Raw genomic sequence first — 26,193 nt, forward strand, 5'->3', positions numbered from 1 at the left:
TAGAACAACCATTCAAACTTTAAAATGTTCTCAAATTATTGGGCTATTCAGGTATAAATCAGCTTTTTCAAATCTTTTACCGTTTTACTTTTATGCCTCTTAAAGTTTTCAGTTGCAAAATTGTGATTTTTCACAAAATACATGCGTTGTTATGGTTGCTATGCACTTGGCTTCCAGTGTGCCACTGAAGGTTTTGCAGTCTTCTCTTCATGTCCCAACAACTTCTTGCTACTTGCTCAATTTTCACTCAACTTCCACAAATTATACATCAAAACGTAGGTATTTTTGCTGGCTTTCCGAAAATGTCACTATCATTGTTGTGGGATTTATAGAATTTTGGCAAATCTCCTCAGACCAACACAAAGTCGCAAAACTCTCCATAGAAAGTCAATGGAGAGCTTGTTCAAAATCACCGCTTGATTTCTGTAATGAGAGGCATATTCGAATCGTCATATCTCCTTAACGAAGTGAAGTTAAGACATAAGGCTTGTCCCAGTATATCTTCAGACACTCCTGACACTCACAATTCAAGAATTATTTTCTCATCTATTACCGTTCTGAAATGAGTTAGACTTGTTTGAGGGTAGGAAATTCGTCCTTCGCTCAGATTTCTTCAGATTTCAAACTCTGGAAATGAACCACTTTTTTCTCTTGTCATATCTTTTTGATGGATTTCCACAGAGACCTGAAAATTTCCATAACTGTTCACCAAAGCCTGCTGTCTCTTACGGTGAAAGAATGATATCGATACTCCAAATAGATTTAGAGTTACAAAGCGTTGTTTGAGGGCAGGTCAAGGCAGTTTTTGCTTCGCCTCTACTCAGTTATGGTGCATTAGAAGTCAAATATCTTTAATAATTCATATTTTAATGATAAATTGTCAACACTGGAAGATTCCCCCATCTCTTCTGAACAAAACGGTGTAAGAATGACCGTTCTAGCCCCTACGGTTAGGAAATTATGGTCATTTGTTTGAGGGGAGTCGTCACTATAAGAAATAGACTGCAAAAATCCTGTCTCTCTCTGTGCTGCCTGCACCTGTTTTGGTGGGAAAAAGTGCACAGGCTCTCTGATTGGTGGATTCAAATTCAGCAGCTTCCAAGCTGCTTGACTGAGCTAGAAACTTACTTCTCTCACCCTGTGTGTGTGTGTGTGTGTGTGTGTGTGTGTGTGTGTGTGTGTAACAGAGAGAGAGAGAGAGAGAGAGACCCACTTTAGGGCAGCATCTCATTGTTGGAAAAACATATAATATATTCAGACTGGTTGACTGGCATAGACCCTCTGTGTGTCTCTCTCTCTGTGCATTTGTGTATACATATTTGATTTTATGTGTATCTGTTGGCTGTTCCTTCTTGTTTTTTAATTTATTTTTATTTCTTTATTTTTTTTTCACAGGTGAACAACAATTAGTTTTGAGGGAACTTAACCATGTTGTTTTTTTTTTCATCTTGCCATTTTACTTTTCCAATATTTCTACTTCAGTTATTGCTATTCTGCTCAATCATAGTATTTCTTCTAAATCATTGTTATTATGCTATATTGTAGTATTTAAGCTAAATCAAAGTATTTCTACTATATTATATTTTTCTTTCTAAATATAGCATTTCTGCTATATAATTGTATTTCTGCTATGTTATACTATTTGTGCTAAACCAGAGTATTTGTGCTAAAACATAGTATTAATTTAAAATTATAATATTCATAGTTCATCACAGTGTCTCTGGTAAATCACAGTATTTCTGCTCTGTTGTACTATTTTTCTAAATCATAGTGTTTCTGTAATGTTTAAGTATTTTTGGCTAAATATATTCTTTCTGTTATCTTATACTATTTCTCCTAAATTCTTGTATTTTTGAGAAGTTATCATGTTTCTGGTAAGTTACAATATTTCTGCTAAGTTCTGCTATGCTATTGCATTTCTGCCAAGTATTATGTTTCCTCTAAGATATTGCAGTTCTGCTGAGTTATTCCATTTTAGCAAAGTTCCTTTGCTTCTGCAAAGTTTTTACAATTTCTGCAACTTTTCAGCCTTTTCAGCTAGTTTTTGCAGACAGCTTCAGCTTTAAAGCATCCACACTGCATTTTCGCAGGAAATGCAAATTTTTCTAGTTCTTATTGTATTCCAATGTTCTCTAATTTTTGCTATATAACTTTGCACTGTCCACTTTTTGCTGTGACAAAAAAATTTCCCGCGTGTGGGACTAATAAAGTTTTTCTTATCGTAACTGGGAACAGCCGAAAAGCTCCCAAACTCAGTTTCATCATAACAACAATTAACTCACAAAAAAGTCAGCTTCAGTGAACAGGTGAGGATCTCAGAGAGGAGCACTCTCAGATGTCTTAAAAAAAACCGGTGGGGCGACATGTGCTGTGACTGTGGGAAATTAGAAGGATCCAATTATTGGTGTTCATCGAGCAAACAAAATCACGAGTGAAACGTGGAAGGACAGAAGCGAACCATCATCTCCGATCGTTTCCAGGCTGACGGGGAAAGGTTGCGTGAGCTGATGAGCTCCTGGCCGAGGTAACTCGTGCCTCAAGTCTACAGTGCAGGTTACGATCCAATCAGGTTTTAGTTCAGCCACATCATGTGACCTACAAAGTTATTCATCTGTGGGGTTTAGTTTACAGATGACAGACAGATGAAACGATACCACAGCAGTGCACGCCGTCCTCACAGCTACAGGTGGGCCAATGAACTGTCAGCGTGAGACTGAGGGTTTGTTGCTGCTGCGTGTTTGTCCAGGATCGTCAAAGACTCAAACCTGAGCCCAGTTCACAAAAAGAAAGGCCGTCTCTGAATGTCTGATCAGTCAGGTGAAGGCCTGCCATTCAGAATAAAACCGCTGTAATGTTTTTCAGAATAAAAGTTTGAAAGCCGTCTGAAAGGCTATGAAGAGCAGTTTGTTGGAATAATGTAATCCAGATGAGACTGTCTTTTTGTTGGAGGTTTGTATCTGGTGTGTTTCCCACAATTACCGAAGCTCAGGTGTGAAAAGCTCAGTATTAAATTTGGGGTTTTGAGCGACACCTTCTTCCAAACTGTTCCTGCGCTCCAGCTTCAACCGCTCAGTAAAGATGGTTTTAAAGGCCGTACAACGTACACAGAAACCTTTATTTTCAACAGCTGATGTCTCCACATTTATTCACTCTGTGGAAATGTGTGTATGAAAACACTGACGTCACATGACTCTCTTAGAAAACAGATTCTCAGGATGGTGAACTCTTGAGCACAGACTCTAAAACAAATCCCATCCCATAACTCTGCAGTGCGACTCAAAGTAAAACATATTCAGCCCAAATATCGAATCAGATATGTACACAGGAACAGGAAGTGCCGCTCTCACTGCTTCCTGAAGCCCTTCAGGATCGGATAAATGTTCTCGAACGCTTCGTAGATCTCGGCTCGCTCTTTGGCTCCTGGAAGGCAACAGCTCGGTGATTAGCACGGTGTCATTCGGTCCCATTTCATGATTATAAGAGTCACATTTCTGAGACATTTTCAAAATAAAATACAGCATGGATAGAAAGCAGCCGGTGTTACATCATCATTTAGTCATGTTTCTACAGTTTTTTTTGCAGGAAGTCGTTTCTTAAGATCAGATCCACATTTTGGATTTAGCAACAAATTAAAGACACGACAGATTTTCCAGTTTACTTTGTAGTTCAAAGATATTTTCAAGATCATATCATTTTCTTTAAATAGGATCGTTTTGGATAGAGACAGTGAACACAGAGCACAGGTCGGACTTGAACCCCGGCCGCTACTTTGTGGCCACGCACCTCGCCCGTGAAGGTGAGCTGGTGCCCTTTAAGATCATGTGACTGCAGTCATTTTCTAAATGAAAGGCCTGTTTGCAGACCTGTGTTGAACGACAGACTTGATAATGATTTCATACGAAGAAGAGTTTTGTCTGTAATCTGGTGACAGATCAGTCCCCGTGTTGAAGCTTCAGTTTGTGTCTGTGCTGATGAACTCGGACGTGTGGAGGCGATTACCCGTCAGAACCACCTTCCCCGACACAAAGATGAGCAGGACGATTCGAGGCTTCACCATCCGGTAGATAAGTCCCGGAAACAGCTCCGGCTCGTAACTGTGGAGGGAACGCAGCGCCGGTCTGAGGAGCGCTTTAAATCAAGGTTAAACACCACAGGGATCAGGTGCGCTTCTTACCTGCTGAACTGCTGGTGGGTCAGAACCAGTCCTTCCAGTCTGATGGGGAAGCACACGTCACAGCTGGCCACCATGTTCTGGATCTTGAACTCCAGGAAGCGGGCGGGGAAACCGAGTTTCTGCACCACCCGGGCGTATTTCCGGGCCGCCAGGCGCGACTGCTCCTCACTGCACGTGCTCAGACACAGACGTGAGGGAGATTACGCTTTAACACAGCATGCTGCTCACACCTGAACCATCTGCGTGATGGACTGACCTCTTGGCTCCTGTGCACACCATCTTCCCAGAGCTGAAGATCAGAGCTGTTGTTCGTGGCTCGCGGATCCTCATGATGACCGCAGCGAAGCGCTGAAATGACACGAGAGCGATGAACCCCGCTGGATGGCGTGGGATTCAGATCAGAATTTTCAGCGATGTCAGTACCTTTGGGTTGTACTCGGCGTTTCTGGCTTGCAGGGCGATGAACTTCAGATCCAGCGGACAGCCCAGATTCACCGTGGAGACGATGTTCCTGCACAGGAAGCAAAGCAGGAAGTGAAGGTTAACCTGTGCCCCGTGTCTGAAACCCGCCACTCACACGACAGTTTGGACGCCTGCGAGCAAGATGAGTTTAAAGGCACTTTTTGTTATCATCACCACCAGGGGGCGGCGTTTCACCTGTGGGCGACGCCTCGGTGCTCAGTCACAGCAGTTATTTCTTCACTTCCTGCTGTACTCAGGACTTTACTGTCATGAGCTTTAACCTCAATGACTGTTTTTCTCTTCCAGTTGTCATTAATTAATCCAGGTGTGGATTAGTGACATCACAGCCACACCCGTCTGATCCAGATTGTATTATTGCACAACTGGTTTTCAAATTCTGCTTTTTTGACCGCGTCACTGGAAAGAAAAACACAGCGCACGTCTGCAGGTCACCCTCAGTTCTGATTGGCTGTCTCCTGGAAGCCTTCCGAGGTGCTGGGATTATGGGGAGTTTTAATACTGTATGAGAACACCAGATGAAGAACGTGTTGTTCAGCAGTGACTTACTGTAACTGCGGGATGATTCCTGACCTCTCTGTCACAGGGGTCACGGGGGTCATAGGGGTCATGGGGGTCATGGGATAGAAGGGGGAGGCCCTGGTCCCCGCTCCTGATGCGGACACCTCCTGTGTGCCCTCGGTGGTTGTGGATTCCTGGGAGTTGTGGTCCACACCAACACCGCTGTCCTGAGACACGTCCAGAGCTGCAGACCCGCCTTCCTCTCCTGGAATAACATGGCGTGCAGGTGAGACGCTAATGTCACTGGCTGCTAGGTCATACACGCCCACTGTCTGCTGATGTCATACCTGATACGTCATGGCTCGGTTCCTCCTGTGTGCTAAGCTCATCGGGAAGGAAACTGAGGTCAAGCTCGTCACCGGCCTCACCGCTCACTCCAGACTTCTCTGATGGGTAGGCGGGGTCCTGTGCCAATTGGGAGGGGTCCTGTGAAATGAGGGCAGGGCTTTGAAGACCAAGCCCCTCCCCCAGCATAAAGCCAGAGTCCTACAGGAGAAAGAAGCCTGAATAAGAGTTTGATTATACATTTGTGTTTGAGTAATGCCACCTGTACCATCTGTCATTTTCTCCAGGTTCATCTCTTATTTAATTACCACCAGTTTCATTAATGATTACTAGGGATGGGTACCGGTATCCGGTGCCATGATGGCACCGGTTCTGACATAAACGGTAGTAACCAGACCGAAAAGCAGCGCACATTTCGGTGCTTTATTTTGGTGCTTTCTTTTCCTGAGCTGTGATACACTTTAGATTCTAGCCAATAATTTTACGTTTCCGAGGATAGTAGGCGGGTCCAGGTACGTACGTTCTTTTAGAGCAGAGCTACAGATTAAAAATGCCCAAGGCGAAGCGGTCAAAGTCTGGCTGTACTTCACAGCAAAAGATGCAAACTCAGCAGCCTGCAACAAGTGCTTTAAGGTGATACTGTGATACTGTGCAAAGGAGGTAACACCTCAAATCCGATGAAACACCTGGCAACGCATAGCGGTTTTTTTTTTAAAGCCGAGAAATGCACCGTATTTGATAGCTTGCTGCGAGACCTCACACCGTGCACATCTACTGCGGGTGTGGCCGTAGCCCTGCCAGTGTAGCAGAAATGATGAGGATGATGATGGCAGCAGCAGCCGTTCTTCTCTGCGTGAGTAGCTTAATGTTGTTCGTGTGTAATTTACGTTGAGTAGGCTAACCACGTTATTACATTAATGCATGTAAGGTGAACTAGCAAACATCATCATAGTTACATGAGGCTGTCTTCTTGTTTGATGGCAGATACTCCCTTCACCCTGGCCAAAAAGGCTAAAATGACCAAAGAAAAAGTGGAAAACAGCTAAACATGAGAGGTTTTTGGACAAAGAGGTTTTTTTCCATTGTTTAAGCACTGCTTCCAGCCAAGAGCGATACCATATATGCCCTATAGCTGCAGAAAAGGCTAACATTGTTATCTTTTTACACAAAAACAGCTGAACATGAGAGGTTTTTGGACCAATTTTGTGTTCTCCATTCTTTAAGCACCGTTTAAGCACCGGCACCGTTTCAAAAGTACCAGTTTGGCACCGGTATCGGATAAAACCTAAACGATACCCATCCCTAATGATTACATTTACTGATTTGTTCTCAGATGACTCGCACTAGTTTTTTGATAGTTGTGCAGCTCCTGTTCAGTTTGAATGGGTTTGCACTTAAAGGTGACGTTCTTCCTCTCAGTTCAGGACTGTCTGCAGGAGTTTGAACACACATTCACACTTTTCACAGATCTGAGATGTGAGCCGAACGAGCACAGACGGGAAACAGTCATTCAGTACAGAAGCTCAGAGGACCCAGAGCTGGCCTTCAGTACCAAATCTACACTCGACTGCTGGTTTACTTCATGTTTCATGGCTTTCGTTTTTACAGATGTACGCTGAAGATCGGACTACTCTGGCTTTCACTGCACATTTTCTGTTTTAATGAGCAGAACAAACTTTTTTAGAGGCTCAGGGGGAGGACTGAAGACCAGAGAGAGTCCAGACTCACCCACACCTGCTGACATCACCTCTTTCTCACACTCACATTTGCAATGGAGTCTTCAAAGTAACGCTCCAAAGCCGACTCGTCCATGATGCCACAGCATTTGACCTGATCCAGGTAACCATTGACAGCCTGATCCAGACCTGATCTCAGCACAGGTGCGTCCAATCAGGCACTCAGCGGCTGACAGCTTCCTGTTTGCTGCTCAGACTCAAACAGGCTCAGCTCCCAGGATAACAGCACTCACAGGCTGCTCCTGTCTGTCATACTTTACATTTTAAATTATCACGTTAATTTTCACCTGTGGGGGGTGGAGCCTCACACACAAACTTCCTTTGTTTCCTCTCACTTTTCTGCTTCTCCACTGATTTTTCTGATGAAGCAGAAAAAAAGAGAAGACGCCCCCGACAGTGATGCATATTTCACTTCATTTTTGAATAAAGTTTTAAAGAAGATCACATGGTGTTTCACTACTCTGCTGGGGGTCGTGCACATGCTCCCACCCAGTGGCAGTCCTAGCCCCCCCCCCCACCCCCCCGAAACCCTCAAATTTCTTGATATTCATTTATAATCCCCTCTGTTAGTCCTTGATATTTATAATTGAGTGATCTCTGCTATTGCTTAAATGTGTAAAATCTGTAACATAATGTATTGTTTGGAGTTTAGTCTGTTACTGTTACTATTTTTACCATTTCTTTTTGGAGCAACTGTAACACATAATTTCCTTAGGGGTTAATAAAGTATTCTGATTCTGATTGGTTCAGGATGACCTGCCATTATCCAATCACACATCTGCTTCCCTGCATCTTTGCTCGTTTCTCCTCCTCTTCTTTTCTCTTTTTTCTAAACTGAGCACCTGATGGCTTTGAACTTTTCTTGTCCATCTTACATTGGTTTAATTTTGCACTCCAGTATGAACACCCATCATTGTGTGTGAGACTTTAAATCATCAAACTGTAAATTATAAATTTTAAATTGTTATTCATCCCTTTACCCCGAGTCCCAAAGTGTATATTTATTTTCTTACTCTTCTTATATTTATTGTTTGTTTACTTGCACTGCTGTAACTGGAGCCTCGTCGTCTCTCTATATACTGGACTGTCTGTAGCGGAGATGACAATAAAGTTTACTTTGACTTCAGCAGCGAGCAGGTGCACCGAGGGCGAATTTCAAATAAACATCGGTGCAAATTATAAGTCTGCATCATGATGTCTGGTGTTTTCATGTTTGTTGGTTTGTTTTTATTTTGTTTTATATTTGGACTGGTTTGAATCCTATTTGCATGAACGATCCTTTTCTGTGGCTGCCTCTACAGTTCCTCTTCTACTTTTCTTGCCTATGGTGTGCCACAAGGTTCAGTTTTGGGGCCTTTATTGTTCTTGCTGTATTTACTTCCTCTTCAGCACTTATTGAGGACTTTTAAGGACATTTCATATCACTGCTATGCAGATGATATTCAGTTATATACAGTGTTGAGACTAATGCGTTATTAAGTAATAACTACGTTATTATTGTGGTAACAAGCATGGTAACTAGTTATTATGCCAAAACCAGGAACGCGTTACTCGTTACTGGGATTTAGATAGGCTCGTTATTCGTTACTTCGTGCGGTGGCATCGCGGAGCTTCCATAGATTCAGTAACATTAGCAAGTGGTGGAGGCCAGCAGGTGGAGGAGGGAAAGCGGAGGCAGGAGGAGGAGAGACTCGAGGCAGCCGCCGGTCCGAGTGTCAGGTGAACTAAACTTCAGGTAAGAAGTTATGACCTGCAGTCTATCTGGGTCAGATATAAACCAAGTTTAGGTGGAGTTTATTTTCGTTGTGCTGACTTTTTACAGTCACAATAACTCGTACTGTGTGCTAGCTAGCATGACGGAGTGTCTATACAGCTGGGTGGGTGCTATGATGTTACTGATGTTGAACTTTATTTTATTCATAAGGTTAGTCAGTAGAGTTTCCAACCGTCCCGTAAAAAACAGAATCATCTCGTATTCAGAGAAAATATTACGTGTTTCGTGTTGAGCTGAAAAGGAACAGTTTGTCCCGGACTTCAGCTACAATGAAAAAGACACAAAGCTGGAGTTATTCTGTGTCTTTGCTGCACAGCTGCCTCTTCTTCTCTCATTCTCTCCCCTCCCTCTCCTGTTTCTACTTCAATCATGAAACTGATCAATGATCAGCTGATCGGCTTTTCTTGCGCCAGAAAGAGGAAACCAGCGGATGTCGCGGTAAACAACAGCAGCACGTTTAAGCTTGATCAGCTGTTGTTAGAATTTATTTAATATTAATTTCTAGTATCAGCTGATGTTTGCTGGAGCCACAGCTGTAAAGCTGCTGGTCATGATGTCGGTTTGGATATGTGGTGAGACGGAAACATGAAGATGAAACCAGGAGATGTCCTTACTGAATCATCAGAGCTGAACAGGTGATGGAGAAACAGGTTTACCTTTTAGGTGACATGAATGAGTTGAAGGGAAGTTATGAACTGTTTCTGAGAGACAAATAACACCAGGATCCTTTTCTATGTAGCTGACAGCTGGTAACTGTGCAGGGGCGGGTCTAGCAAAGTGTTGCCAGGGGGCAGGTAGGGCATTAACAGGGAGAGGGGGGCACAAAGATATACTTTTCTTTCTTATTCTCATTTAAAATGTCTAGCTTTTCACAAATAATTATCTGAATCTTACAACAAACGATTGATAGATTGATACATATATACCATCAGAACAGTGTACATCACTGTCACAACAGCGTTTGTTTTCATTCAAAGGCTTTATGATTTTTCCTACAATGGCAGCCGGTCTCTAGTCAAAACGCCCGGGACTATTTTTTGTCCCAGTCCAGCTCTGTATGCAGCTCATCTGCAGTCTGGTGTTGCCTACATCTTCCTATTCAGAAGGCAGAATTTCCGAGTTCTGAGTACAATCAAAGCACCACGACTGCAGTTTTTGTGTTGGATGTAAAAAGCGCACATGACGCTGTGACGTAGGCTAGAATCATGGCGGCGGTCAACGACGGTCCAGGCGTGGGATTTCTCTTGTGGAAATATGCACATTATCTTTTCCTTTCTGTTGGTAGGTGGCACAGTGCAGTTGTGGCAGGATAGTGCTAACATGTAAGCAAGCTAGAAGACTGGCAGTCTGGCTGGGTATCCAGTTACGGAGGCAACACATTAACAAGAGAATTCTGAGTAAAACCAAAGTTACTTTCCCTAGTAACTAGTTACTTGAAAGTAACGAGTAACTTGAAGTAACCGAGTTACTTTTGATAGAAGAAACTAGTAATGTAACTAAGTTACTAATTTAAAGTAACTTACTCAACACTGGTTATATATCTCCTTTAAGCACCAAGATGTTTCCAAGCTACAGATTTTGCATAGACTCCATTATGGATGGCTGGAAACTTTCTTCAACTAAATGAGGAGAAGACTGAAGTCCTTGTTTGTGCTCCTAAAAATTTTGTACCTAGTGTTATGGAAAACTTGGGTCCACTTGCTACATTTGCTAAACCTTCTATCAGGAACCTTGGTGTTAGTATTGACTCAGCTCTGACTTTGGACGCTCATGTTAAATCTCTGGTTCGCTCCTGTTTTTATCACTTGAGAAACATTGCTGAGTCCTATTGTATCGCGCTCCGAATTGGAAGTTGTCATTCATGCATTTGTTTCATCTCGTCTGGATTATTGTAATTCTTTGTTTACTTGTTTATGTAAAGCCCCTTTAGAGCATCTGTAAGTCGTTCAGAACGCTGCTGCAAAGCTTCTGATCACGTCCTCCAAGTCCTCCCATGTCACACCCCTGCTGATCCAGCTGCACTGGCTCCCCGTTAAATTCAGAATCCACTTTAAGGTTTTGATCTTGACTTTCAGGGCTCTGCATGGACAAGCACCAACACATATCAGTGAACTTTTACATCCATACATTCCCAGCAGGTCCCTGAGGTCATGTGACCAGGGCTTGCTGGTTGTCCAACACAGGAGGCTGAAAACAAAAGGCGACTTTTGTAACTGTGGCCCCCAGACTGTGGAACTATCTCCCTTTGAGCTTGAGATCTGTGGACTCAGTGGTCGCTTTTAAAAAACAGCTAAAAACTCATTTTTTTAAACTTGCTTTTGGTTGATTTTTATCTTGAAAGGTGCTATATAAATAAAATTGTACTTACTTATTTTGCGAGTTGGTTATTAGGCGCTGCTCCAGCCACCCAGAGAACCCCCCACCGCCTCGCCCTCTCCTCCCTGCAGCGGGCGCTCCTCGCAAACGGAGGGCGCCCTTACTCCCAGCAAATGGCCGTAAGAACACCGATCGGTGCCATTCCCAAAATTCGCTGGCATGACGTCGGGGCAGCATCAGTACGAGCAGTTTTTTTTGGCCGATGCCCGTGATGCCGCCCTGGGCAAATGCCCATGTGGCCCCTAACAGAAACCGCTACTGCTCCCACCTGACAATAAAGTGTCTCAGGCAGCGAGCCTCAGCCTGAGCCACGGAGCAGCAGCTGGGACTGAATATTTTATGCCTGATTATTATCTGGATCACGATCAGCGGATTTATCGGCGCTCTGGATCAATAACTGCTTATGTGCTGCTGCAGTCCCTCCTCCCGCCAGCAGGGGGAATCCTGCTCTCACGTCAAACAGCGCAGGAACCCTCAATCTCTGCGCATGCTCACCGGAAGTAAACAAATCAGCATGGCAGCACGCTGCTTGGAAATAAGCGATCAGCAGTATTGATGATAAACGTATCGATAGAGACAGTTATTGTCGCTGCTGAGGGGAGGAGTTGATCATCGATCGACTGATGTTTTAATCAGTCAGCTGCAGGATGGAAGCAGTGAGGAATCGACTGGCCGAGTGTTCACAGGAGGCTCACGGTGAGGCTCACAGCACCGATCCGAGCATTGATCACAGATAGGTGACAGCTTCGGCTCTGGGACTATTTCTTTTGCCACAGAAAGTAGATCCGACTCAGAGCGGCTCACGGCGCATGCTCGTCATCGGGCTGAATGTTTGATGTTTACCTGTTTGGTTGAATTACACATGTGACACACCTACCCTGCTGTGAGGGGAGGGGTCATAAAACTACACACTGTCTATCCAGACCCACCCATCAGCAGATTAATAACTAACCTGGCCGTCTGCTTCCTGTCACGTGATGCCGTTGGTCTCTTAAACACACCTGACAACATGCAGATCCTTCCACTGCTGAGAGGCTGTGCAGAGGTCAGAGGTCAGCGAATGAGGTCTGGATGATTAAAAATGGAGGGCAGTGACTTTGGACTGAGGGGGTGGGGCCTCCTTTTGCAGGGCAGACTTTGCTGAGTGGGTGGGTAAGATGTGTTTTTCATTCGTTTCCATGGTTTCAGCTTAAATGTCACCGTGGTGACCCTTGCTGTCCTTACTGGTCTGTGTCGGCTTGTGAACCTGGAATATCGTGACCAACCACGTGGAGTGTGGGCGGGGCTTTAGAGTTCTCCAGACTGTCATTAGAGGTGTGATCATGTAGTTTTACCGAGCAAACAGGAAATAAGCTCACGTGATTATAATATGAATGACCGATGCTGACATCAGTGCCCCACCCACCCATGTATCTCAGGTGTTTGCTTATCAATCAGCATTGCTGATCACTGATTACTTTTCAGATCTGTACCTGAACCAATCGGTGCCCTACCTGGACGGGCCACCTGAGCCGCTGCAGTTCCACCGTGACTGGATCGCTCCAAACAAGCCCTGCATCATCCGCAACGCCTTCAGCCACTGGCCAGCCCTGTCCAAGTGGAGCCCTGACTATCTGAGGTAAGCAAGCTCCGCCCACCCCTGTCACTATGGTAACAGGTCAGCTCCTAATAAATGAAGTCAGGATTAGTTCATCCAGATAAGAGAGAGATATCCTGTGGCGCTCGTGCATCATCATTTTCAGGCTCCAAGGCGCTCAGCTGTCCTCGTCAGGTGTAGATGTCACATGATCGTTTTCTTCTCTGCAGGGAGAAGGTGGGGTCAAAGGTCATAAGCGTGGCAGTGACTCCAAATGGCTACGCCGACGCGGTAAATGGAGATCGATTCGTGATGCCTGAAGAGAGACAGATGAGCTTCTCCTCTGTTCTTGACATCATCGAGGGGAAGGTGAGACTGCACGCTGCTGTCTGAATGGCCCTGCATGAATGCCACCTTACTAATAAAGTTGTCTTGATTGAATGTGCAGGTGGACAAAGGGGGCGGAGTCTTTTATGTCCAGAAGCAGTGCTCCAACCTGCTGCAGGAGCTGCCCGAGCTCACTGCTGACGTACAGCCACACATTGCCTGGATGAGCACGGCACTCGGTGAGCTGTTAGTCTGTCCGCGATGTTGACCAATCAGAGTGTCTCTCACAGATTTGCAGAATCCACAAACATCACAGGAAGTCGAGAGCATCACAATCCAGTCTGTGAGCGTGATGACGGTGATCTTCACAGGAAGCAGTTTCAGTGCGTTTCCTGTCAACTGGTCTCTCCATCTCCACCTTTGGGGAGAAAACAGGTCCAGCCGAACTCCATAATTAATCTCAGTGTGTGAAGAGGACTCTCCATTTACATGTACAAACTGGAGTCTATTAGATAGATATGATACAAACCACTGCAGCACAGTACCTGTAATACCTACAGCATGTTCTAATCGCTCTAATACTGCAATACGCTCTAATACAGTATCGAACGCTGCACTGAGGTCTAGCAGGACAAGCACAGAGATGAGTTCACTGTCAGAGGCCATAAGAAGATCATTTGTAACCTTCACTAAGAAATCGAATTATTATGATATAACAATAATTATTGAATGAAATTAAAATCAATTACTAAATCAAAAAGCTCAGCAGAGCAGATCCAGCAGCTGCTGTTTTTATTACAGAGGAAAATAAATCATCATGGTAGGGAAGGACCCCCCTCCCCGCTTTTGAATAACACACTGCCCTCCATGTTTCTCCTCCTGTCGTCCCTGCCGCAGTAACTGTGTGACCCAGAGGGGGACCCACCCCAGTTTGACCACCAGCTGATCTGACTGTTACCCTACTGTTTTCTCCTTTCAGGAAAGTTGCCGGACGCTGTGAACTTTTGGCTCGGAGAGGCGAACGCCATCACCTCCAGTGAGACCCACGCCTTGATCTCACACACACACACACACACACACACACACACACACACACACACACACACACACACACACACACGTGTTGCGGCGTGGTGATGCTGATGCGTGTTCCTGTGTTTCAGTGCACAAAGATCACTACGAGAATCTTTACTGCGTCGTCTCTGGAGAGAAACACTTTGTCTTGATGCCGCCCACAGACCGCCCTTTCATCCCCTATGGTAACCATGGCAACCACCAAGTCTTCTCTACAGCAATAACCATCCACCTGTAGTAACCATGGTAACTATCTCCGCAGGTTTGTTCCAACCAGCCGTTTACCATCAGAGAGCTGACGGCGAGTTCGAGGTCATCGATCAGAGTGACTCAGAGATGGTGCGTTCAGGTTTTCTTGTAAGGCTACGTCCACACTAATGCGTCTTCGTTTGAAAACGCAACGTTTTCTCTCAGTTTTGGCCACACCGAGACGCAGCGTTTTGAAAACACGACGGAGCTGTCCCGTCGTAGTTGGACACAACGCAGACTTTCTAAAATCAGTTTGTACATGCTGCATAGCTTTTCTTCAGCTCCTTTAATTCTCACTCAGTTTTGTGCAGGACTGGAACGTAAGTGTTTTCACAACCCTGTGAAAACGACTGAAAGTGTGGACGCGGAGCGTTTTCAGACGAAAACCACGTTTTCAAATCTATCCGGGCTAGTGTGGACGCAGCCGAAGTCTCATCACCTCATTTCAAACCACACACACCTCCATGACTCCCCCTCCCAGGTCCCGTGGATCCCTCTGGACCCACTGAACCCTGACCTGGAGCGGTACCCGCAGTACCGGCGGGCGCGGCCGCTCCACTGCAGCGTGAAGGCCGGAGAGATGCTGTACTTGCCGTCGCTGTGGTTCCACCACGTACAGCAGTCACACGGCTGCATCGCAGGTACCTGAACGTACCACGCTGTGTTTAACTTTACTTTGATCAATAATGGACAGACACGAGCAGATAATCGATCAGATAATCTCACTGAGGCGTTCACACTAAACGCGTCCGCTCCCGTTTTGTCTGCAGTGAACTTCTGGTATGACATGGACTACGACATCAAATACAACTACTTTCAACTGCTGGAGGCTCTGTGTGAGGTCACAAGGTCCACGTGACATCACAGCGACAGTGCCACATGGCCAGTGAAGTTTTGTTTCTGTGGTGTTTGTAGGTCAAAGTTGGTCAGAAAATACATTTGACTAAAGCTCCTCTCCTTCATCGTTGGAGTCGTCATCAGCAGCCCAGCCATGGTTTCCCACGATTCTTTATTCACTTTGAGAACAATAAACTTTATTGTTCTGTCACTGAAAACTTCATCAATAACGTTCACCTGGAGTGGATTGATTCCACTTCCTGTTAGTGCCTTTGAACGAGCTGCGGATCAATAAAAATAAAAGTCAAACTTTCTCTTTGTGAGTTTAACGTTTGAATTACTGACAGTTTCTTTCCCTGAACGGCCGCTGCCTGCGAAGGTCGAGAAGTTAACGAGCTCATTCCCGCTAGTGACACACGAATTGGCAGCGTTGTAGAAACCGCGGCCCCGACAGCAAAGGCAAAAATAAATTCCCCTCCCCCTGAAAACTAAATGGCGATAAAAAGAATAAAATAGAAAACAAATAAAGAAACTTTAATGTCCTGAAACAGAAACAACCTTGTTCTTCCTGTAGGAGGTACTTTGTTTCTACATCTCCATCTGCCACCTACTTCCTGTCCCGCTGCGCCCCTGGGGGCTGATGGTGCTTTTGCCGCCGTGCGTGCATTGGGAGGAAGGACCGACACAGACAGGAAACAATGAAAAAAGCTCTTTATTAAAGCACAGAAAAACGGAGCAGACAAACGACACACTCTAAAACTCTCAATCACCGACTCCACGCTCAAGGCCTCGATTCATCAATGATTATCAATCAGCTGATCGCACAGGAAACAAACACTCAAATGTAAACAAACAAGGTGCACAGAGAGGTCGTCGACCCCTGAAGCTCCACCCACTCACCCATCTCTCAGCCTCCATCAGTCAGGTGATCATCAGGAACCTCTGCATCTCAGAATCAAAAAGATGAAGCTTAATCAATAAGCCAATCAGCTGATCGATCAGTAAGAGGATAACAGGGTCAGATAAACCTGCAGAAAGTTCAGGAAGCCAAATTTTATTTTAAACAAGTCAAAACAAGGACCCGCCCACAATTATTCCTGAACAGCTGATTGATCAGCTGGGCCAATCAATCAGACATAATGATGATCAATAAACTTCTTCTACTGTGATAAAACAAAGTTTCTTTAAAAACTGGCGCATGACCTCAGAGGGAACATTGACCATGCAGCTGTTTTAGGCTCCGCCCCTGAGGGAGGGAGGTGGAGGGAAAGTTTAGCCATCCTGATTGGTGCAGACGTGGAGGTGTCAGGTGGATTTCCGTCATGGTTACAGACGTCCGACTAATAAAGTTTCATCTGTTTTAAGAAATATATATTTATAAGTTTCTGACGACAGGAAACGGGACAAGGGGGCGAGACGCGTGATGACCACCTGCTCTGGTCCCACCAGACGCTGCTCAGACGGACAGCTGCTGAGTCATATTTTTACTTTTCATCGCTTTGATGCTGCTATCAGACAACTCTGTGTGCCCTTATTTTGAAAGTTCAGCTGTTGCTAACCAGTTAGACCCACCCCTTCCTGTGTAAAAAAAAAAAAAAAAGATCTAATTATCGGGTCATACATCTCTGCAAAAACATGAAGCAGTTTACTTAACTTCTGTTTTCAAATTAAAAGTTGAAGGAAACCCACGGTTAGGAAGTTTTTTTTCTGTCGGTGATCGTGATCAATAAAGTTCAGGATTTCAGGCCTTTTGACCAATCAATCCCTCTGAGATGCAAATTAGCTCTAATTAAGGACGTGACATCACAGTGGAAGTCAGACGGCTCGCAGCATTATTTTGAAGATACGGCTCCTGTTTGTAAAACTAAATGAATAAAGGCTGAATTTGAATAAATATTATCGATAACTCAGCCTCATCAATACGATGATCAGGAACCAGCCAGTGAGGAAGAGTCCTGGCTGAGACTCCTCCTCCAAACCTGATCACTGATCAGTGAGCGATATCGATCTGCAGATCAGAGCATGGAGGCTGTGGGGGGAGGGGTGAGCAGCAGGGGGCGCCGCGAGGCCAGCGCTCCGTCAGACGCAGGGAGACGCTCAAACATCTAATCGATCAGCAATCAATAATCAGAATCAGTCACTGCGTCTGCCGGAGCACCGGCCTGCCATTGCATCATGGCTGCAGCAGCTGTTTGTCAGACTCAAGCCACGCCCTCTCGCCCCGCCCTCTCGCCCAGATCTTTAACCTAAACATCATCCAGCTTAAAGTTCCATGGCTTTTTGATTTGTGGGCGTGGTATCCTGCGTGAAAGTGTTCTGATTGGACGCTGCTGACATCACACACAAAGAGCACAAACAGCCTCTGCCCGTCACACACTCACAATCAGTCGTCATGGTTACTCCTGCGGTAGATGGGCACATTAATGCTGTGGAACGCCGGGACCCAGCGGTTGTCATGGAGACCCACATTGCAGCCGGGCGTGTCCCTGCGGGCGCCATGGCAACACATCCAGTACCCTGGGCCGTACGGCAGCGCCTGGCAGTACGGCTTGTGGTGCCAGCGGCACAGCGACACATCGCCGCGCCTGTAACGCTTCTTGCACTGCTTGCAGGGGTCGTCACGGTAACGGGGGTCTGACACCCACAGCGAGTCAGCGGGCCGCACGCCGTAGTTCTCGATGATGAACTTGAAGTAACTGCAGGCGCACTTGAGCGCGGCAAGGCTCTGCGTCGGCAGCAGTAGGAAGATCTTGACGAGCAGGTGGTGCGGCAGCGCCGTCAGGTACGGCTGCGGCTCCAGCAGCTGCTGCAGCCGCTGACGCTTCTCAAGGAAGTCCTGTGACACCGACGCACGCCACACCAGAGGCGCCGAGGCAGGGTTGCCAACTATGCCAGCATCCTCAGTTCCTCTCCTCCTAGTCTTCTCTGATTGGCTGTCAGTACTGCAGGGGGAGGGCTTAAAAGGTTGAAGCACATAGGTGGCTCTGTGGCATGGCATGGGGGAGTGTGTGGGGGAGGGGGTGGAGTCTTCGCATTTCTCAGGTGTTGGAGACAAAAACAATAAGCCAGGCACAGGCTCCTCCTCCTCAGACTCAGAGGGCGGGGCCTTAAGGTGAGTCTCTGTTACAGTGCGCTCCCTCTCCACACCTGCAGCCTCCTCCGACTTGACCAGCTCACCTGAAAGGGGCGTGGTCAAAGCTGAGGCCGGAAGACAGCCGACTGGTTCCCTGCTCAGACACTGAGCTGCAGGTGATGGTGACGCAGGCTGGCTGGGGGTGGAGCTGTGACCTGTGGCAGCGGCGAGCAGCACACGCCCCGCTGTCCTCCGCAGGCTGTTGCTACGTGACAGGTTGCCCTCTGCCCGCCGCCTAAGACACTCAGACTCTAGTCTTGCCACCATATCTGACACTCGGACGCTTTCTGGCTCCTCCCCCCTGTGCTCCGAGCCGTCCCTGAGCTTGGTGGGCGGGGCTCTGGAGAGCATGATGGTGGTGCAGCTCCTCTGGAGAGCGAGCACAGGTTTGGAGTCCAGCTGCTGCTCACTCGCTCTCTGCTCCAGAAACGCCACCATGTCCACCACTGACACTTTCGGGTCCGCCTCCTCTGCTGTCCCCAGTTCGCCACCACACTGCTGACTGGAGTCCGGGCACTGCGGAGCAGGTCTGAGGTCACAAGCTCTCTGGTCTTGCTGAAGGTTTTGGGTATTTCCGGACCGGCGGCGCCGTTTGGCGGTACAGTTTTCATCCCAGCTGCCCTTTGCCTTCACAGCTCGTGACAACCCCGCCCCAACGCTGTAGTTGGTGCATGGTGCCGGCGCCCTGTCCCTGCTGTTCGCAGCACACTCACCACCTCCGGCGCTATCTTCTCGTCCCCTCTCTGAAACAAAGATGGCGATCTTCTCACGGACGTGTCCGGGTTTGATGACGGTCCAGACATCCAGCGGTGTGTCGGCATCCTCAGCGGCAGTCTGGAACAGTTTGGGCGTGTTGTTCTCACAGCCTGGCGGCAGCAGTGGAAGGTGCTGCAGGGTGGTGCCGGACTGCGTCTTGAGGCAGAGCGACGTCATGCTGCTTGTGATGGCGTTTGCTGGGCATCGCAGCGTGTTGGTGGAGATTACACTGAATGGGAAGCGGCTGCTGCTGCCATGGTCACCAGTGTACGTCCTGAGCAGCCCCCCCTGCTGGCTCACGAACAGACTGCTCCGCTGCGTCCCCGTCTGAACGCCGGACGCATCGAGACGCAGCTCTGAACGAACGAGCTTCGGGTAAGACTTCAGGTGCATGATGGTCCTGTGGGGAGACAGAGAGGTCATATGATTAAAACCCAACCGAGATATTGACTTATCAAAATAAAAGACCCCAGGAAATTATCGACATGTTTGGCATTCAGATTTTCAAAATAAAAGTCAGTTAGAGGTGTTTCCTGTGGGTGTGTCTCAGATCAGAGCAGGTCAGACTCTCTCCGAGGTGATTCTGAGATATTTCATCACCCGATCGTGGTGTAAACATTTCAACACGAGATCACGTCAGAGCTGATCTGAGGTCAGGCTTCCTCTCCTCCTCATGAAGAACGCCTTATTAGTCAGAGGGAGGGCCACACTGGTTTTACTGGAACACTTTGCCTCTGCTCGTAAAACTGGGACGTGGAGGAGGCCCATGGACTTCCTGTTACTCAGGTGAAGGCGGCACCTTTTCGCCTCAGTAATGAACAAACTCATAAGTGCGTTTATGGTCAGCGCCCTGACAGACTGCAGCTCCTCTCACGCCCACCGGGGGCTGCTGTAACTCTCCTCCTTCAAGCGAATAAGAAAAGCTTGCTGCGTTATGTTTGGTGGTGGGGGGGCAGCTGGGGCAGCTGATATGGAGGGGGGGGGGGGGGGGGGGGGGGGGGGAGTCAGCTGCAGAGACCAAAAACCAACATGTTCAGCTCCCTTTGATGTGCACACTGCCTCACTGTGGGCGTCACAGGAACTGCAGGTTTAAACCGGATCATTTGGATTCGTTTGTTCTTCACTTCTTCACCTGCCCTCCTCATGTTTCTTGACCACATGTACCGAGCATGTGCAGAAACACGTGTTTTTAACGTTTTGGGTGGTGGATGACATCATGACGAAGGCTCGGTGCAGCAGCATTACCTCAGCGCTCGGCTGGGCCCGAGCCCGCAGACACGCCCGCACAGATGTGGAGGAAACCTCGACAGCTTCATGCTCTCAGCTATCAGTCGCATGGACTCGCATGTGAGCGACGTGTTCAGGACACTGATTATGTTAATGATCGGTTATTGATTGGAGAGGATAAAACAATCTGTGTGCGCACACACACAGACAGAGTGAGAAACTTTGACTCTAATTTTGTCTGAATGTGTTTAATGAGTCATTTTACTTCACAGGGACTTTATTTAACCTCCTAGGACCTGCGTCCACATATGTGGACATCACATTTTGGGTTAATTAGACTAAAATACTCAATTTTGCTCTACAAGGGCCTGAGATCCACTTACGAGGACATTATACTGCTACTCTTCTATCAAATTTTTAAACGAATATCCTCATATGTGGCTCTCATTTTTCTTAGAAACAAAAATCAGGTAAAAAAAATCTTGTAATTCTTTGTTTTTACATTCATCAGGTCCCAATGAGCCCAAATATCAAAGAGAAATTAAAAATGCTGCCGTGGAAGAGTTCGGGTCTTAGGAAGTTAATTTAATGAGGATTTTTTCTTTTTCAGTGATTTTATTCCGTTCATTTCATTTTTTGTGTTTATTGAACATTTGGGATAAATAAAGTCAATCTCACCCGGCGCTGATCATTACTAGTTTTCAGTGAAGCCATGTCACCTGACCAACAGTCACATGACCGGCAGAGCTCCCTGTCAGCCTGCGTCTCAGCTGTTCAGGGTGAGATGCAGGGTTTTAATAGTTTTGCAATTTTCATTAGTTTTTATTTTTATTTAGTTTTGACTTCAGATTTTCAATTTTATATCAGTTTTAATTAGTTTTTACCAATTGTTTGCTAGTTTAGTTTAGTTTTTATTTTTTTGAAAATCCTTAGTTTCAGTTTAGTTGTGATTAGTTTCAGTTATAGTTTTAGTTTTGTTTGCAATAATTAAGTGTAACAAAATCCCAGTTTCATCATATCAGTCATGCTCTTCTGCTCATCCTTGGGTATGTTGCTATTCCAGCTACCATACCCTGCACCCTGCACAGGTCGCCTGTCTGTCGCAGGGCTAACACGCAGAGACAGACAACTCACATTCCCACCTATGGGTCCTTTAAATAAATAAATAAATAAATAAATAAATAAATAAATAAAGGCAGATGAACAACCATTGATACCAGGCAACTATAAAATGTATATCTTGGCCCCAATGAGACTATTAACTTTTGCAGCACCGGGTGTTCGTAATTTTGGTTCAAGTGAATTGATAAACTTTTTGAAGGCAATTGACTCACACAGTTATGTAGATATCCCCGTCCTGTTGTCTCGGGATGCATCACGCTGCCTTGCCTGGGGTTAGCTTCTGTTTCTGGGGATGAGGGTTGAGTGTGCTCCCTTACCTTCTCAAGGTAAGCTAGCTTAGCCTTCTTGTGTGAGCTTTTCAAGTGCACTTTAAGGTTTGTGGGATTTTTTCCCTTGAGAAATGTCCCTCATAATTTGTCTCTTTCCACTACAAGACACTTGCTTTATCCAAAACACAGTCATATTCAAAGTAATCCCAAATTGGACTCTGGCGCTTTCTCCCGACTTTTCCTGACATGATTCTGCGCGAGGACGGAGCAGCGACACAGACGACTCGACTAACGTACTGCCACCTGCTGGCATAATGAGACACAGCAAGAAATAAATCTGGAAACTAAACTTCATTTTCACCCTTGACTCTTGTATGACACGCACACATCAATGAAAACTAAACACATTTTTGCTATAAATTCAGTTAATTTTAGTTCGTTTTCCTTTTTTTGTTTTTATTTCCGTTAACGAAAATGTTTTTTCACTTCTAGTTTTCGTTAACGATAATAACCTTGGTGAGACCAGACAGATTAAAGGAGCGCCATCACGTTTACAGCTGTGAGTGAAGAATGACCTTCCTGCTCCCCGACGGCCATGTCAGGTTCTTTCTGGGAGAACAGTCTTCCTCCGGCTCATCTGAGGGAACACCGAGGTATTCCCAGGCCAGCTGAGAGACGTTATGTGTCCAGCGCGTCCTCCCAGTAGGACATGTCTGAACCCCTCAGCTGGACTCATCTCTGAACTGAACCCGCACAGGTGACGAGACAACGCCCGCATTCATAAATTTAAAGCAGGATTTTAATACTGCAGCAGCATCGCCATGAGAACAGCTTTCCCAGCAGATAAAAGCTGTTTTAAAGCCCATTATAAATAAAGTTGGCTTGGATAAACCCTGCAAATACAGCCGGGCCGTGCAGACAGCTCCGTGTGAAGTGTCCCGCGTGCACAGAGCTTATACAACCTCGTGACGCTTACAGAGGCAGGACGCACTCAGAGCTCTGGGTTTGCAGGATGACCTCAGTGATGATGTAACCCGTGAAAAAGGTGTGTTTGTACGAACACGTCACAGTTACACAACCGTGCTCAGAAACAAAAAGCCCGTTTGAACACAGTAGCAGTGAAGTCGGCTCTCATCCAATCAGACGCGGATCCACAGCGAGACGAGCTAAGGTTTCTGAGCGAGAGGAGTTTGGTTTCCAGGCCGTCGGCACTGCGCCTGAGAACAATTAGGATTACACAAACCGTAGCAGGGCGGCCAATCAGAGCCAGGTATAAAACACGCTGGGAGCACACGGAGGTCAGAGGTCACACACATGCAGCGAGGGATGAGGCACAGCTGTGTCATCAGCAGCGTTTCTGAGGTATTCATGTCCCGGTCAGCTCTTTAGATTCAAAACAGCCGCCCAGTGGTGTTTCAAGATGGCTGCCGAGGTGGTGATGTGAACAAACTGATCCAGAATCAGAACCCGGAGCTCTGATCTGTAGCACAGCATCTTGGGAGTTGTATTCATGTGTTTCTCTGCGTCACTTTCACACAATGCTAACTGTGTTTACCTCCACTCTGTGTGCTGATTGGCCGGTGGAGGTGCTGGGGGGGGGCGTGGTACTGGTTTGAGTGACAGCTCCGCTGATCCTTCAGCTTCACATTTCTCAGACGTTCGCCTTGACTCCTCCCACACAGGAAGCTAAACCAGGCGCTGTTTCTCCTGCGCCAAGGTCTCCAAAGGAGTCAGGATGTGACCGCACACACACACCCTGCAGGAAAAAACAAGCACACACCAACACATCAGTGACTCACACACACACACCTGAGGCCACGGCCCAGGTGTATAATCCTCACACCGTAAGCAGTTTCATAAACTTCAATATCTTCAAAATGAAATGAAAACATGTTCTACAACAGCTGGACCAGACATGCAGACTCAGACTGGGAGGACTGGGAGTGAACCAGCAGGGCCAGAAGTCAGTTTACGACACGCGGAGCGGCAGCGAGCTCACAGCCTCCAGTAAAGCTCGCCGTACATCAGACAAACCTGCAGCTTGCGTCTATAGTGAGACACCAGCTCATGATACCTGACAGCCAATCAGCTGCCAGCTCTGTCCTCTCTGTCTATATAAGGAGCCGGTCACAGTGTGTTCAGCACACACACAGGCGCACAAACACAAGAGTGCGCACTGGTGTGTGTTTGTGCTGTTGAAGCAGGAAACTGTAAATATTTCAAAATAAAAGCTGACAGTTTAGTGACCAGCCATTTCTCCTCACAGCTTCACAGCTGATTAATTCCCACCACGTCTCCCAGCTGAGACGATCTGCAGGTGCTTCCTGCTCCCACAACAGGAAGAGTTCAGGAGAAACCTGAATGACATGGACCTGCTCACCTGCACAGGTGTGACAGGACTGCAGGTGTCCTGTAGCCTCACGTTTTCACCCTTTTCTGCTCAACACGTAAAAAAAGGACAGCAGGGATAGCTCAGTAGGTAGAGTGGTGGGCCCATGATCGGAAGGTCGGGGGTTCGATTCCCCTGAACAGCTACCCTGAGGCACCCCTGAGCGAGGTACCGTCTCTACACACTGCTCCCCGGGCGCCCAATGGCTGCCCACTGCTTCACTGAGTGAATGGGCTAAATGCAGAGAGGAACTTCCCCACGGGGATCAATAAAGTACACTTTGTTCTTTTTCTTTCTTGACTCTGTTCCTTCAAGCGTCAAAGATTATGATAAGAAATGATTACCGATCAGCTGATTGATTAACCACACACACACCGAGGAGCCCGAGCGGGGGTTGGGGTGGAGTGGAGGCATTTCCCTCCTCCCTCTCCTGAAACCACCTCCTGCTGCTGGATCTGCAGCTTCCTTCTCTTTTGTTTGACGTGAACCAATCAGAGACATGGATCCTGATCAGGATCAATACACGAGCCGAGGCAGTCTAAACAGGGATCATTTCAAAGCTTTGTTAATGAGCCAGATGCTGACTCTGATTAAAGAACAGACAGCGAGCTTATGCTGGAGCACTGCAGGCCTCATTATTTACTGTGTTAACAGGAGATTATTGATTGTTTGGGGATTTTACGATGATACTGAAGTTTTTTTATATTCCACCTTCCCCTGATGGAACACTGATCCAGCAGCCTGAGGCCGTCAGGTCTGATCTGACACCGGCGAAGGTAAAGATAAACAAACACCAACATCTGCCTATGGTTTCATCTCTAAGACATGCTGCCGTCCACCGAGTGGCGTCCTAACTGTGTCCCAGCCCGTCCGACGCCTGTTCCCTTCAGGGTGAGCAGGAGCGCTCAGGCACGTGACCTCATTTACATTTGTAACATTCATGATAATAATCTGTATGACATCTCTACAAAAAGTTGATTAGAATCCAAATAAATTGTGTCACACTGCAGATCTGTCCTGAGCCTTCAAATTAAAAGCTTCTTTAGATCAGTGATTAATCATTAGTATCTTTAGTGCTGAGTCACTGATCAGGAGCCTAAAACATTCTGTACGAATCACAGAGGTCTGTGTTTCAGGCCACTGATTCTTCTATTTATTTAACCAGGACACCCCTGAGACTAAAGTCCATTTACAGCCAAGAAAGCACCACATTAACAGGTTATATGAGTGGTCAGGTATAACACAAGCAGAGGAGGGAGCTGCTGAGGAACAAGGTCCTGATGGCTTCTCCAGCAGAGGCTCAAAGTCCTGTGAAGACCCCGAGGATCCTGAAGAGGAGCGAGTATCACAAAAACTGTGTTCACTCACATGCTGTGATCTCCACGGGCTGAAGACAGAGACACCAGCTGATAACGTCCACACACACACAGAGTGTTTGTGGGCTCTGACTCATCTCAGGGTGTGACAGAGTTTAGAGAAATGTGTGTTTCTAAAGTGATTTTATAATCATCATGAGGGCATTAGACCCTGTGGGAGCTCAGTCTCAGATCAGACCGGGACAGACCCGGGCCAAACCGACCGCCAGCTGCTGAGTCTGCACTCCGAGGCTAACAGCTAGCAGCTAACAGCCTGTAAACTTCCCACCCTCCTGGGCCTCCGCCCTGCTAACGGCGAACATTAATCGGTAACCCAGCTGGGAGCGGCTTGGAGCTCCGCCACACCCGCAGCAACACTCGGTAAACAAAGTGTCCCGCGCGCTGTTTACAAACAAACAACCGAGCTACACGAAAACAAACTTCGCTGCCGCAGCGCTAGTTAGCATGCTACTAGCTGCAGCCGCTCGCTCTC

At 46.7% G+C, this 26,193-nt stretch overlaps 3 protein-coding genes across 6 annotated transcripts; 1 reads left to right on the forward strand and 2 right to left on the reverse strand.

Annotated features, from left to right (window-relative positions):
* Positions 1-3,096: 3,096 nt before the first annotated feature.
* On the reverse strand, positions 3,097-11,466 carry tbpl2 (TATA box binding protein like 2). 3 transcript variants are annotated; one of them, XM_084915401.1, is made up of 8 exons: positions 7,265-7,705; positions 5,503-5,701; positions 5,204-5,420; positions 4,598-4,685; positions 4,431-4,522; positions 4,175-4,342; positions 4,000-4,094; positions 3,097-3,420 (listed from the first exon to the last, which is right to left on the reverse strand). In XM_084915401.1, the coding sequence occupies exons 1-8, from the start codon at positions 7,310-7,312 to the stop codon at positions 3,344-3,346; spliced, it is 984 nt and encodes a 327-aa protein (XP_084771527.1). In that variant the 5' UTR covers positions 7,313-7,705; the 3' UTR covers positions 3,097-3,343. The 3 variants fall into 3 exon arrangements, with proteins under 3 accessions (XP_084771527.1, XP_084771528.1, XP_084771526.1); XM_084915402.1 differs by lacking the exons at positions 4,000-4,094; positions 7,265-7,705 and adding an exon at positions 11,379-11,466; XM_084915400.1 differs by lacking the exon at positions 4,000-4,094 and having other exon boundaries at positions 7,265-7,706.
* A 512-nt stretch (positions 11,467-11,978) lies between these two features.
* Positions 11,979-23,512, forward strand: jmjd7 (jumonji domain containing 7). 2 transcript variants are annotated; one of them, XM_084915404.1, is made up of 9 exons: positions 11,979-12,082; positions 12,851-13,004; positions 13,193-13,331; positions 13,411-13,528; positions 14,269-14,325; positions 14,453-14,548; positions 14,626-14,702; positions 15,094-15,253; positions 22,449-23,512. In XM_084915404.1, exons 1-9 carry the CDS (start codon positions 12,034-12,036, stop codon positions 22,517-22,519), a joined length of 921 nt encoding a protein of 306 aa, XP_084771530.1. In that variant the 5' UTR covers positions 11,979-12,033; the 3' UTR covers positions 22,520-23,512. The 2 variants fall into 2 exon arrangements, with proteins under 2 accessions (XP_084771530.1, XP_084771529.1); XM_084915403.1 differs by lacking the exon at positions 22,449-23,512 and adding an exon at positions 15,383-15,768.
* On the reverse strand, positions 16,146-23,622 carry fbxo34 (F-box protein 34). Its single transcript, XM_084915397.1, has 2 exons — positions 23,512-23,622; positions 16,146-19,738 (listed from the first exon to the last, which is right to left on the reverse strand). The coding sequence occupies exon 2, from the start codon at positions 19,729-19,731 to the stop codon at positions 17,833-17,835; it is 1,899 nt and encodes a 632-aa protein (XP_084771523.1). The 5' UTR covers positions 19,732-19,738; positions 23,512-23,622; the 3' UTR covers positions 16,146-17,832.
* Between the last annotated feature and the right edge of the window lie 2,571 nt (positions 23,623-26,193).

The sequence above is a fragment of the Perissodus microlepis genome, chromosome 19 (assembly GCF_051167445.1).
Source record: "Perissodus microlepis isolate ML-2025 ecotype Zambia chromosome 19, ASM5116744v1, whole genome shotgun sequence".
NCBI classification, from domain to species: domain Eukaryota; kingdom Metazoa; phylum Chordata; class Actinopteri; order Cichliformes; family Cichlidae; genus Perissodus; species Perissodus microlepis.

Coding starts and splice junctions, on each gene's coding strand:
- tbpl2 (XM_084915400.1), bottom strand. CDS start 7,312: ATGGACGAGTCGGCTTTGGAGCGTTACTTTGAAGACTCCATTGCAAAT. Junction 4,523..4,597: donor ACGCCGAGTACAACCCAAAG/GTACTGACATCG, acceptor GTGTCATTTCAG/CGCTTCGCTGCGGTCATCAT. Junction 3,421..4,174: donor ACCCACCAGCAGTTCAGCAG/GTAAGAAGCGCA, acceptor GTTGCCTTCCAG/GAGCCAAAGAGCGAGCCGAG.
- jmjd7 (XM_084915403.1), top strand. CDS start 12,034: ATGGAAGCAGTGAGGAATCGACTGGCCGAGTGTTCACAGGAGGCTCAC. Junction 12,083..12,850: donor GTGTTCACAGGAGGCTCACG/GTGAGGCTCACA, acceptor ATTACTTTTCAG/ATCTGTACCTGAACCAATCG. Junction 14,703..15,093: donor ATCAGAGTGACTCAGAGATG/GTGCGTTCAGGT, acceptor TCCCCCTCCCAG/GTCCCGTGGATCCCTCTGGA.
- fbxo34 (XM_084915397.1), bottom strand. CDS start 19,731: ATGCACCTGAAGTCTTACCCGAAGCTCGTTCGTTCAGAGCTGCGTCTC.